This window comes from Ambystoma mexicanum, chromosome 1q, assembly GCF_040938575.1.
Source record: "Ambystoma mexicanum isolate Mex_15411 chromosome 1q, UKY_AmexF1_1, whole genome shotgun sequence".
Lineage (NCBI taxonomy): Eukaryota > Metazoa > Chordata > Amphibia > Caudata > Ambystomatidae > Ambystoma > Ambystoma mexicanum.
Window position 1 is genome coordinate 241,101,729 of NC_090922.1, and position 13,421 is coordinate 241,115,149.

Here is a 13,421-nt window from a genome sequence, read left to right on the forward strand (position 1 = left end):
CACTTGATTTGTAAGCAATATGTGTGTCTTTGCATATGCTATTTGCAGTGAACAACAAGCAAGCATTGACAAAGCCCAGCAGTGTTGGCATTTGTATTGGGCTTAGATGGACCACCTTATGGACAAGCAGTACCATTATGGCAGTGTCTGAAAAAATGCCTATGCCATGCCTATACAAAAGTCAAAACTGTTGGCTTTGTCAGTGCTTGCTTAAAGTAGACAATGATCTTTTAAAAGTAAAAAATAGTCTTTAATATATTTCATAAACACTTCCTGAATTTTGGGATTGTTGTTTAGCTTTTTTAAGGAGTTTTACCCCTCTTATAGCAATTCCACATTTGCCAACACCCCTCAAATCAGTCTATCAATTTGAGTGACTTGGAGGGTTTCTGTAATACCCCCTTGTTCCCGGTCTGCCACTGTAGATGACTTTTACTTAATTCTTTGTATGTTTACTGCCAGGGAGGCTGTGTGCAAAGTTACTTCTGCGTCTGAAGGCTGACTGACACCAAAGGTCAGATACATGGAATTTATTGCATGGTTCAAAGTGCCTTTGCACTGCCTACACAAGCCCTGATTCATGGAACTGCGCAAAGTGTATTTTGTCAGTGCAAAGTTCATTGTGTACTGCAAAAATGACTTTGCACTGAAACAATACACTGGGCACAGTTCCATGAATCTGGCCCCTAGAGTCTGATAACAACAAATACACGAATCAGCCTCGATTTAAAGCGCTTACGATATGTCTTCTTGCCTCTTGGACTGAAAACGTTTGTGCCCTGAAACTTTTTTTAAATTAGCCAATCGTTTGCTTTTTCTATTCAAATAAGGTGGCCTACGCTGCAGTACACCACAAGGGGGAGCTCTAATGCTGTCTGATTGGTGGTGGAGGAATGAACCATTTGTTTGTGGAAACTACCAGCTGCAAAGAAAACATATATACAATCAAAAATACCCATTCGTATCTAAATATATATATATATGTGTAGTGTACCCTCCAAAAAAAAAGTTTCACTCCGACAGTGCTATACTCCTCGCTCGGTTTGTGTCTTGGCAAATTAGAAACCGATGCATATCTGTGTGCTTAAGTCCACCTGCTGAAGAAGCCCCTGGCCCCCTGCATTCACAATGGGTAAATAAAAGAACATGTCAAGTGTCTACTTACCACGACTTCCTCCCTGCAAAGAAAGGAGACACAAAGGGGAGAATTAGCGATATACACTTCCGGGTCTCGGCACTAGGCACTTCACTGTCACAGAGGGCTGTAGCGCTTTGCTTTTCAGTGGTGGCCCCCGTTAGCTGACAAAAAAGTTGCCCTTTTGCAGAAATGCCGGTGGGAGATATATAACATCAGCTGCAAAGGTTTCGATTCCATGGAGGGACAGCATTTTTAAAATATCCCTGGGGGGGGGGGGAAGAGGTGGAGGTGAATGAGGGTTTGCATTCTACTTATAGTGCAACCCTTGACCCGGACATGACGGAGTGGGACATCACATGTTCTATGCTACGCTTTTTCAAAGACCCTCTGCTTGCCACCAAAATGAACTGATGAAAGATTTAAAATTAATCACAAGCGCTGGCATTGCGGTGATTGTTTTAGCTGCTCTGTGCCGAAGGGGACCAGCCACCCATTTCCAAACCTGTCTTGGCCCTGCCACAAATGGGAGATGTCCAGTCAGGACTGCGGGGCAATGGGGAGCGCAAGACACCTCCGGATGTATTTCAGCCTTTTTGGTCCTAAACAGTGGGGTTCAGTTTGATTCCCTAGGCAAGGCAACTACGCCTGAGCATAAACTGTACCTCGCAGGGAGGCAATGTAATCCTGAAAGGGCTTTGACTCAATCATTACCACTGGCATTGCTCTGGGCATCCATAGCATTGTTCGCAAACCAGTGTAGCCACCCTGGTGAGCAGTCCAATCCCAACTGCTAGGCCACAAGGCCGAGCCATATTTGGTGTAGCAACGTGAACTAGACTGCTCCTGTTGGTGGCAGGACCAAGAACGATTTGCATACGGCTGTTCTCTCTCCGCAATGGCACAGCCAGGCTAAAACATGGTGGCATTGGTGGGCTGCCCGGAAAAATGATATTCGTTATGATTAAGTCGAAGTCTTGCATCTAGCACCTTTTGAGGTATTTCCGATTTCCTCTCCGGAATTACATTTCTCAGAAACGAGCCCTTATTTAGTTCACTTACACTGTAAGAGACAAGCGTACAGAATCAATCATTGTAATATAACTTGTAAGGTACCTCAGTTGGTTTATGCACTTGCTGCAGAGGTCGCTATGTACGCTGCAGGTCTCAAGGCATGTCTTGGATGAGGATATGGATTGGGGGAAGTCTACTAAACCATTTGTTTGTGACCGTTTTTTCGTAGTGCATACTTAACAGAATCACTTCTACGTTATCTCAATTTTGGGAACCAAAACAAGTGCGACGCATGCAGGCGCAGTGATCTGCCGAGGATCACAAGTGGGCAAGCCGGGCTGTGCGCCGAGGTGGCCTGATTGCGCAGCACGCACATGTGGAGGTATCATAGTAGCATGGCATGTGAATCTAAAAGCCCGGAGTGACTGAGGATCTCTCAAGGGACAAGGGCCGATTTGAGATCTCTTTAATCTCTCTCCAGGGTCACTCATGCGTGATGACATCTCCTCCTCTTAGTGATTGTCTGATAAGTCATGCACCTGCATGGTATGCAGGCTGTGGGCACAAGTTGTGTTCCCACAAAAAACAAACCTACAGTAAACTAACGGGTGGTTCCCAAGTTTATATAAATGGCTTTAAGTTGCAATTAAGTCTGTTTTGCAATAGCGTGTTAAGAAGACACTTACAAAGATGACACCTTTGATGAAGTTGTTCGCCCCCACTTGAGGACACAATGGTAGGGATTTCAGTATGAGGTGTAAATGCCCCCTCCCCTTAGCCCCCCTGCCGGAGCTGAGGCGTTCATTGCTTTGCCTATGATAGAAAATGAATACATGGGCACAGCAAACACATAGGGCCTCATTAGGACCCTGGTGCTCCCGTAATGAACGGTGCCGGTACGGGACTGGCACCATTCATTACGGGATGCCCTATTACGAGGCCTGCTAGCGGGTCCCGCTTTTCATGCCTGGTCTGACCAGACGTGAAAAGCGGCACCCGCTAGCAGGCCAGGATGCTAACAATGGCCCGTCATTAACAGTTAATTAATGTTAGCATCCTCCCCATTCCCATTGAGCCCTATGGGGCTCAATGGGAATGGGGATTGATTTTTACCGGGTCCAAGAAAAGGGCAATTACCGGGTCCGCCAAGGTCGGCATAACCCGGTTATTGCCCTTTTCTTGGACCCGGTAAAAAATCATTACCGGCGGCAGCCATGCCTTTAATAAGGGCACGGCTACCGCCAGAGTCGAACTGAGGCCCATAATCTGCATGCATTGCCAGGTACAAAGCACACAGGAGCTGGCATGAGCTGGCAGGAGCTGGCATGCCATTATTCATGGCTCCGCTGTTGCCATCTCAGGAGGGAGCTCTACTCCCCCCACACCCGGCCCCCACATACTCAGTACCACTCATTTCATGTGTTTCCTCCATTGCAGTCTATGGTACCATTGAGACAGGCAGGAGTCAGACACCATTGCATTTTTTCCTCCCTCCATTTTTACAGTCCATATTCTAGGATGACGAGTCATGTACCGGAAGCGGGCCTGTAACTTTGCAACGTTTTAGCGCCCTCTACCTGCCGCGGGTGTGAGATATGTGCCTGTTTTCCCCGGAGGCTGGATGTTGCTCTCCCCCTAGCTCAGTCCCCTTTCTTTGTTTTTGTGCTTGAACGTTGATGTGCCATCCGACGGCGCGCCTCTGATGATCTGCGCCAACGTGTGCGTTTGTGACCAGATTGAAAAAGTAAAAAACCGGGACAGGGCAACTAACATAAAAGTGGGACTAACTCTTGAAAGTGGCTGTCAAGGCACTACACTTTTTAGTAGCGTTTGGAGCAGAAGGGGGTTTAAGTGTTACTGTTAAAAGAAACACATATTATAATTTATCACAAACTAACACTATCTTAAGTTGTAAAATGCAGCATTTCTTCTGAGCGAGATTGTGCATTCCTGCCTGCCAGCTATGAAGACCTACTACCAAAAACTGGGACCGCTACAGTTTCCAATGGGAACATAATCTTCAGAAAGGGGGACAGAGCACCCAATTCTGGGACAGTCCTGGCAAAACTGAGACGTCTGGTCACCCTAGTTTGAGATCATTTTGGCTTATGTCTTATTTTTTTGCAGGAATGGGTTCCAAAGATGAGGCTGACATCCTAAGGGCCTGGCCCTCTTTGGGGAGGCGGGTCCAAAAGCACCCAAGACTGGGGTTCCATCAGCTGCGCAGCCTGGCATGGATTGGCTTCCAGGCGTAGGTCCCCTTTCTGTATCGACAGGGCCTGAAATGTTATGTTATGTTATTTTGCATTTATATAGCGCCTTATGTACCATTGGTATCAGCTCAAGGCGCTTGCGGGGGGCCTTTCCAAATATCCCCCCCCTTTTTTCCACTCGTTTTCCAAAATGGCCACGGGGTTTGTGATTTTGTTGGGAGCCGTGCCCTTGCTCACTGTGTAGGTGCATGCCTATTTACCCTACGCCAGGGGTTTGTGGGGTTATGCAAATCAAATTTGGCATGATTTGCAAAGATCCTCTGAAGTTCCAAGGGTTCAATGAATGGCATATAGAATAGGCACTGGTAGATGGTTCAGCCGCTGGCAGCGGCAGGCAAAGGGGCAGGACCATCTCAAGCACTTTTGGGGCCCAGGGAAAAAGACACCTTTGGGGCCCCCCTCTGCCAAAACAATGAAGTGAATGGATCCAGAATATCTGGCTGTGCCGCACTCGTCGCGCTCATAACACATATCATGATATGCTGCCTCGCAGGGATCAAAATAAGCATGGGTGCTTCCTTTCAGTTCCCTGCCCTGCTTCATTCTGCTTGTAATCCGAATGTGGAAAAAGTAGCATTTCAAGGCCAACATTAACAGCCCATGACTTGTATTCTGCATAGGCGGAGGACACTCTTCACCAGTAGCAGCCACTTGGAAGGTGCACCGGCCATAGCATAAGCGCAGGGCACAGTACGCATGCGAACGGTGCACATAATCGTGAATAGACGGAGGACTAAGATCAGCTGCCTCACTGAATGCAAACATGGTCATGCAGAGATACAGGAGACAAAGTTGAAGCAAGGAGAAATAAAGCTACACATACCAAGCATAGAGAGAGGATGACAATTAGAAGCTGCCGGGGAGGTGTCCATATTCAGACAGACTGAGATTAGAAGAGGGACATTGTTTTAACGAAGTGTTGCCATTAACGGGCAAAGAGACACGCGGCTGTAGTGTGCTACAGATCAATGCTCACTATTATTGTAGAGAAAGCGACACTATAGCCAGTGAACCCATGAGTGAGGCTTTCTTGAAGATCATACGTTGAAAACAAAATCGCTCTGAAGGGTGACCATTTTGAAAGGTTTAGGGACTGGCAATTATGTCAGGTTAGGCAATACAAGATTACAAGCGATGCCCAGGATCACACATCAATGAAGCTGGGATTAGTGCCCAATCAGCAATTCATGGACTTTACCACTTTCCTTTCCAGTTCTTACCATGAATTTAAATAATCCCAATTCTATAGAACTGATTTGGAAAGTACAGAAATCACATAACCGAAGATGTCAATTTTGAAATACAAACCATTATAAGCATTTCATGCAAAATGGGAATGATTCTAGCTTCACTGTCTCCATCATCAAGTCAAGTACTTAGGTACCAGCATACCAACTGATGTCATCTTAAAAGATTTCATCTGCGTTCCAATGTCGTATTTTAAAGCTTTCAATACAGCCAAACACAGCTGAAATTGTTATTTATAAACATGCAGAACAACCTTTGAATTGTACAAAAGGAAAACGTTTCTTGTGTCAAATGTGTAGACCTTAACATATGCTTGCTTGTGATATCTGGTCCACTCTCTTCTGTCTAGAACCCTTTTCACTCAAATGGTCTACATAAAAAGAAAGAGCGGGTAACGGGCTAAACAATGCCACCAGCATATGAGAAGGCAAACCTTTCCACAGAATACAGCACAGTAGTGTGAGTGATGTAAGATCTGTCCAGGATCACTGAATGGTCTGCTGGAAAAGCCAGGATACAAGCATGAACGCTTTGGTTCCACAGTCTTGAATTTGGCTACCAAATCACCTCTCAGACTAACACTTATGCTCCTCATTAGAGGTGACGACATGGGGTTCACAACTCCCTATCTGAACCATCCAATCCAATGTCTAGACCTTCACCATCCAATCCAATGTCTAGACCTTCACCATCCAATCCAATGTCTAGACCTTCACCTTCCAATCCAATGTCTAGACCTTCACCTTCCAATCCAATGTCTAGACCTTCACCATCCAATCCAATATCTAGACCTTCACCATACTACTGCAACGTTTGTTTGTATAGAAATTATTATCTGATGCAGGCACGTTGCTGATAATAGCACATGTTGTGCTATAAAACAAAGTACATACACATTCTGGATTATCAACTTCAGACAAAGGAACGGCTGGGTCGACCTTGCTCTAATTTGGTATTTATAATATGCATTTCAATTTAGGTTATTGCACAAAATATAATCCCCTTAAAAAGGTGTGAATGCTACAATAGTTGTGGTGTAGTGAACGCAGAAACAAGGTATACTACAATGAACACAGAAAGCATTACAGGATTAATTCATCAGAGCAAAATGTACTTGTCAACAACAGAGAGGCAATACAGAGGGGCAATAATGTTAGTCTGTAGAGCCTCAGCAGCACGTCATAAACAACGCACCAGAAAATATCCTGACGTGTGCTATTACGTTTGGTAAAAAATGTGAACTGACTTCTTAAAATCAGACAGTAATGTGGGGGCCCAGTGCAAGTACCCCTTTTGCCATCCCTTAAAGGCGTCTCTGCAAAGAACTTTTGGGAGTGTCGCTAGGGTCATCCCACACTCTCTCGTCTCCCTTGGTATGCCTGCCCTAGACCAGGCATCCGCCACTGCTACTTCCTCCTCTTCTCTCCATCCCACCTTCTGTCCCTCTGATGTTTCACTCCACCCTCCTCCTGTCTCCACCCATTGATGTTAACTCTTGCACGCATCCTCCCACTCTACTGCCACTCCTCTGCCTTTCAACCTACTACTCCTTCTCATGTGACTACTGCTACTATCCTCCTCCTCTACTTCTACTCCTCTTACGCTGCTACTACTACTATTTTCCTATCAGTAGTGCTACTATTCCTCTTCTCCAACTACTACTTCTACTACTCTGCTACTGTTACTTCCACTACTCCTCCTCCCACACCACTACTACTCTTCAATTACTGGTACTCCTCCCACTACTACCACTACTCTCCGCTTCCACACTTATTTGTCTCCACCCACACCACTTTACAAACACCCTCTTTTCAGCCAGTATCGGCCACTTCACATTCATTCTTTACACTGCCTTCTACCCACTTGCCACACACACACCCTCATCCACTCGGCAGTACGCTTGCACTCATACTTCACCTTTCTTCAATAAGCCTCCACACTCTGCAGTTTCTTCCTTCTTCCTTCTGGTCCCTTGGCCCACCTCAGCTGAACTGCTGAACTCACCAAGATAATCCACACTTCCTGTTTCCTGTTTCACCCTTAAATCCCCCACCCCTTCCTATGATTGACTTGCTCTCCCCTAGCCAATCTGATTCTACCTCCATTTCCCCAGGGCTTGTAAGGGCAGGGGAAAGGCTCAAAAGTGCTCTTCGCCCACCCACATTCTGAGCAGATGTGTGTCACGGATCAGTAACGGCCGCCCCAGGGAGTTGGTGTTCGCGTCCTTTTTAGCAGTTTTAGCGCTGGACTCTCCCTTGTTGAGTATTGCCCCTTTAGAGGCCAAGGCCCCATTGCATAGGCACTGGTGGTCTAGGGCGTATCGCTCTGGTGACAGTAAGACTCCACCTATGCTGGAGAGAGGCAGCCCTCTTATTGCCGTGTAGCTGTGGTTCTGTCGGTGTGCATTGCTGCTGCGCATTCCCGTCTCGTACAGACCGCTATATGCTGGAGGGTTGAGCTTTCGTCAGGACGAGCCAACTACTCGCTCTGCGTGTGGCATTGAAGGGGTGTTTGTTTCTTGGTCCGGCTCACTGTGGTTCAGCTTGCTTTGGTCTCTAAAGCAATCAGATCTACTCTAAGTGTTTTGCTCTTGAGGTATGCCTTGAGATAAAGGGATAGATACTGACATAAAGGGGTATAGGGGTTGGAGCTTTGGTATCTGGGCTGGGTCCAAGGACTAGGACTGACCTGGGATTTCCTCCCACCAGTCCTGACAAAGCAAGGCCATTGGCATTATCATGTGGGTGGGACTACAGATACTGCTGTGTGGGTTTGTATTGCTTCCTCCCCAGAGTCCAGAGTCAAAGGGGGCAAGTGGTAACTAAAGCTTACCCGCCTGCGGGGAGCTGTAGTCCACGCTTCTCATGGTTGTTGGAGGTTTTTGATTTTAGCAGCCTGCGGGAGCTGTAGTCCACGCTTCTCGTGGTTGTTGGATGCTTTTGATTTTAGCAGCCTGCGGGAGCTGTAGTCCACGCTTCTCGTGGTTGTTGGATGCTTTTGATTTTAGCAGCCTGCGGGAGCTGTAGTCCACGCTTCTCGTGGTTGTTGGAGGTTTTTGATTTTAGCAGCCTGTGGGAGCTGTAGTCCATACTTCTTGTGGTTGTTGGAGGCTTTTGATCTTACCAAGCTGCAGCGAGCTGCTGTCTTGGTTTCTTGGTTGTTGAAAGCTGCATGGAGCTGTAGTGCATGCTTCTTGTGGTTGTTGGATGCTTTTGATGGTTTATAGTGACTTTTTCGACAGTCACTATTTCGACATACCAATATGTCGAACCAAAATTGCCGATTTTTTTTTTTCGAATGCCTTTTTTATTTATTTTTTGGTGGGGGTCCCCCCTTCAACCCCTGTTTTTTTTTTTTAAAAAAACATATTTATTTCTAACTAAACCAACCTAACCCCTATAAAAATTTTTTTACAAATTCTAAAAAACATTTTCGCCAAATTTAATTCGACATTGTTATGTCCATTTTTTTTTCTCGAAATATTGACTGGATACCGATTTTGATTTGTGTTTGTTGGGAATGAAACCGTGCTAGGCATATTCAATGCACCCATCTTCTCCACCTTTCTAGGAGAGCCCATTTTTGGTTTCTGAGATCCTTCAACTCTCTAGACACTCTCATGATGGACGCCAAAACCTTGCTCTGCAGGTTCTCTTACCGCCTCCCATTTCCCAGGGGAAGCAGTGGGGTGGCTGTGGACTGCCTTCTCCTAGTTCTGGTTGGAAGGTCTCCTGTTGGTGGTTTTGGCATGATTCAGACTGTCACTTGATGGAGTTCTTCATGCTGATTAGGTTAGTAAACGCAGTTTATTAATATTTGTAACATATAAGAATGTATTGTATTATTGAAATATTTGACTGTATGAATTCTGTATATGTCTATTGTTCATGTGCAAGTGTTAATGTGTTGACTGTATTAGGTGTCATTTATACGTAATGTTTTATGAACTAAATCGTATAATAAATAAATTAATAAATGTTAGTATCTTGTTTCTTTTTTTCATCCTTGGGGACACTGTGCTTCTGCCGCTTGATACGTCACTATCAGTTCTCCTGTGACTGCTGATTTGTGGTTGGCCACTGCCTGTGATGTGTATTGCGACCTGCATGTCCTTATAGCTTATGGTTGTTGCCTGACTCATTCTTGGATGAAGAAATCTGTCGATTGAAAACTGGCAATGGTGGTGACAAAGAAGCGGAGTGAAGGAGTAACTGCTATGTCCCTGCTTGGGTATTAAAAACAGATTATGGGTTATTGGTTAGGTGCTTCATACCCAGGGCAGAGGGAGTGGTGTCAACATTTTGTTAACATTTTAAAGACTAACTTCTTTAACTGACATGGCTCACCCTCATAAAATAAGGACCGTGGAAGAACAATAAGGGTTCAAAGTAATGCAGATTACCGGTAAGTAAACGGCAAGTTATAGTGCAAAAGGCCATTGAGACTGAGTGATATGATATGATATGGCATTTATAACGCGCCTATACACAAGTGTTTCAAGGCGCGACGAGGCAAGGGAGGGGGAACAGAGGGAAGACAGAGACAACAATCCTACTAGGCCAGATGTCATTCAGATCGTGCAAGTGCATGGGAGGGGGAAAAGGGGAAGTGCAAGGGAGAAGAGGGAGGGGATAGTGCAGTACACAGGATAATAGAATAAATAACATTAAGTAAATGTACGGCCAGCTGGTGGCAAGTGCAAAGGTAAGTGCAGCAATCCTGTGTCAAGTGCTAGTAGTGGGACTGTAGGGATACAGAAACAGTCCCCCAGTGCGGGGGTTGCCAGGGAGGCAGTGCAGGTGAGCAACTGGTGGGGGAGGGGACCTGGGCCTGAGATCAGAGGGTGGCCAAGTAGCCAGTGCAGTTTCAGCCAGAAATTCAGCAGGGGAGAGGAGGTGAGAAAGCAGAAGCAAAGAGAAAGGTTTTGAGGTGCTTGCGGAACCGAAGATGATTCTTCTCAAGTTTCAGTGAGGCAGGGAGGCTGTTTCAGAGGTAGGTCCCAACCGAAGAAAGAGATCTACCACCAACTCGCTGCTTGGAGAAGCAACTGAACCTGAGGGAGTTGGAGGTGGATGAGCGAAGAGCTTGGGAAGGAAGATATTTAGCAAGAGAGAGTTGAAGGAATTGAGGCCCCAGGCCCCAGAAGGCCTTGTGGACAATGCAGAGGGTTTTGAACATAATCCTCGCAGCCACTGGGAGTCAGTGCAGAGATTTCAGTCCTGGAGAGATACGATCCCTGTGCTTGAGGCCAAGGGCAAGTCTTGCAGTCCTGGGAGTTAGACTCTATGATAGTCCACGGGGCCATTGTGGACAGCCAGGTATGATATGCATAAGAGTGCACAGGGCCATTGAGGGTGATCTGGACTGATACTCAATTATAGTTTATGGAGCCAAATAAGTACATCAGGATAGTGACTCAATTATAGTCAATGGGGCCATTGAAATCAATCAGAAGTCGGATATGGTTCTAATTAGGAATGTTTCAAATGTATCCAGCAGAAACACGCCGATGTGTGCGACTATTGGATTCATGTAGGGGTCGCGGAAAGACTAACATTTAGTCCTTGTCCACCTTGTGGGTGGGGTCGGGGACGGGGGACGTAATGGGAATACCATCAGCACATAATGCTGGAACTCATGGAAGGACAATGGAGTTGCTGAAATTGACTTTTTTCCTTCCGGTGGGTGGGGAGTGGATGGCTGCATGCAAGAATAATGGAAGTTATGACAGTTACTCAACAACTGTTTTGGTATTGGAGGGTAAAGGTCATTGGCATAACCACGTAGATTTATGAAACAGGAACGAAATGACCGATCTCCATAGTCATTGCCAATGATAAATGCAGCTGGGAGATCCATCAGCGCCTTACAGCTCAATAGCTCCTCTCCAGTCACTCCAGGAGCGCTGGGGAAGGAGTAAGGCCACCCCCCTGTACAGACGGAGGATTAGCATTCAAGGAAAAATACAAATGATACGTACTCATCGGCCATCTTGAGGGGAATGTCGTCGATGTAGAGGACTAGGGATAAAAAGAAAAGCAAAAGACATTACCATCACAATCTTCTCTCCAGAAGAGCAGCTAGCTAGAGTGCCTCTATAGTGAATTAACACCAAACAGAATATCTTTCTGGCATCATTGGGGGGGGCGTTCTGATTCATTTATTCAAACTTGTTTGGTAGTTGTACAAAACAACAATATAAGAAAACAACAAAAAAATAATAACACAGGAAAACAATATGAAATGATGAGATCATTGACATGAGAAGATTGCCATAGCTTTCCCAATGGCCTTTATCCGTCTTCCTGAAATCAATGGAATTCCTTCATTTACTTCCGCATTCCAAGTCAAGCTCAGTAGAGCAACTGCACTTCCCAGGTGGCCTTCTTTCTGGATTTCTGGGGGAAAAGTGGATTTTTCTGAACTTCTGGGAGAGGTCAGGAGTGCTTTAGTATGCCCAATGCCCTCCACTCTGCCAACCGTTTTGTAAATAGGATGTTACTTTGATCTTATCACTTTCCAGGACTAATGATGGAGCAGAAATAAAATGCTTCAACAAAGTGTCAGGCAAGTGCTGTGAGCAAAGGCGGAAAATGACACACCGCAAGTTTTTTCCAACTCTTATTGAAGTGAAATCTCTAATAAAGATTTTTTTTAAATACCTACAAGCACCAAACTATTGATTGTAGTGTAGTTTAGTTTAGTATATTACTTACATAGCGCGCCTAACCCAAGGCACCCATGTGTATTTATTTATTTATTTTTGTATCTGTATAGCGCATTCAACCCATGGGCATTAAGGCTCATCTTAAAGAAAAAATATAAGGCAGTTACGAGTGAGAATTGCAGTAAAGACATAAGGTTACTTGAATAGATTGTGCAGGGCAGGGTATAGAGAGTTATAACGCTTTCCACGTGAGAGATTTACAGAAAGAGCACATCAGATGTCTGTATGGGGCAACTATTTTTCCCCAACTACATGGAAACCTGTAACCAGTGCATATGGTAATATCAATATTGCCCTCTTAGTCAAACTACACTCCAAGGGAGAACAGGGCTCACCACTCCCACAGTGTAAACTCACCCGCACTACCACCAGTGGACTCGATGCACTGCGAATTGGACTTGTAACAACATTCATGCACACTGCAAAGCGCGTTGAATTAAATGGCCTCATTACGAGTGCGGTGGTAACTCGCCGGTGCTACCGGAGGTGGCCGCCGTACTCGTAAGACTGTGCACCGCCTGATATCCTGGTGCCACCACAGCCTGAGATGTCAGGCGACGGAAAGTGTAAGTCCCCACTCCTGAAGGACTCCACGGGAATGGGGACACGGAAGCACCGTCACCGAAAACCATGCCCGCAGGGGCAGGTGCCCGCAGCAGGTCAGACCTGCCGGGAGCAAAAGTCCCTGAAGGCATACTTGTAGTCTGGCAGTCCAAAAAGGGTGCTGGTACGCTACCGGCACCCTTATTTCAAGACCGATACAATATTTAGGGCAAAGTACCCCGACAATACACCTTCCAAGTGGATTAGGGCTATGTAACTATACAATAAATTAAGAAGTTAGCGTGCATTGATTTCCAACTACTATTTTACACAAAGCACCTTTTCTGTCACTAATGGGGTCGTTTTCCCCAAAGTGTAAATTGCATAGAGGAGGTCACCTGCATATACACGTCTGTGCACTGGGGCCTTCTCCTCTGTAGTGCAAATGTGTACATGTGCACTACAAAGTGCATTAAAACTG

The 13,421-nt window shown here is 45.7% G+C and overlaps 1 protein-coding gene across 1 annotated transcript in view; it reads right to left on the minus strand.

Moving 5' to 3' along the window:
* Window positions 1-12,847, minus strand: part of TNNI3 (troponin I3, cardiac type) — a 54,295-nt gene extending 41,448 nt beyond the window's left edge. The window contains exons 1-2 of the mRNA XM_069642598.1: window positions 12,755-12,847; window positions 1,166-1,237 (exon numbers count right to left, since the gene is read on the minus strand). Coding sequence (XP_069498699.1) covers window positions 1,166-1,237; window positions 12,755-12,847 — 165 coding nt within the window. The remainder of the gene's footprint in view (window positions 1-1,165; window positions 1,238-12,754) is intronic.
* Between the last annotated feature and the right edge of the window lie 574 nt (window positions 12,848-13,421).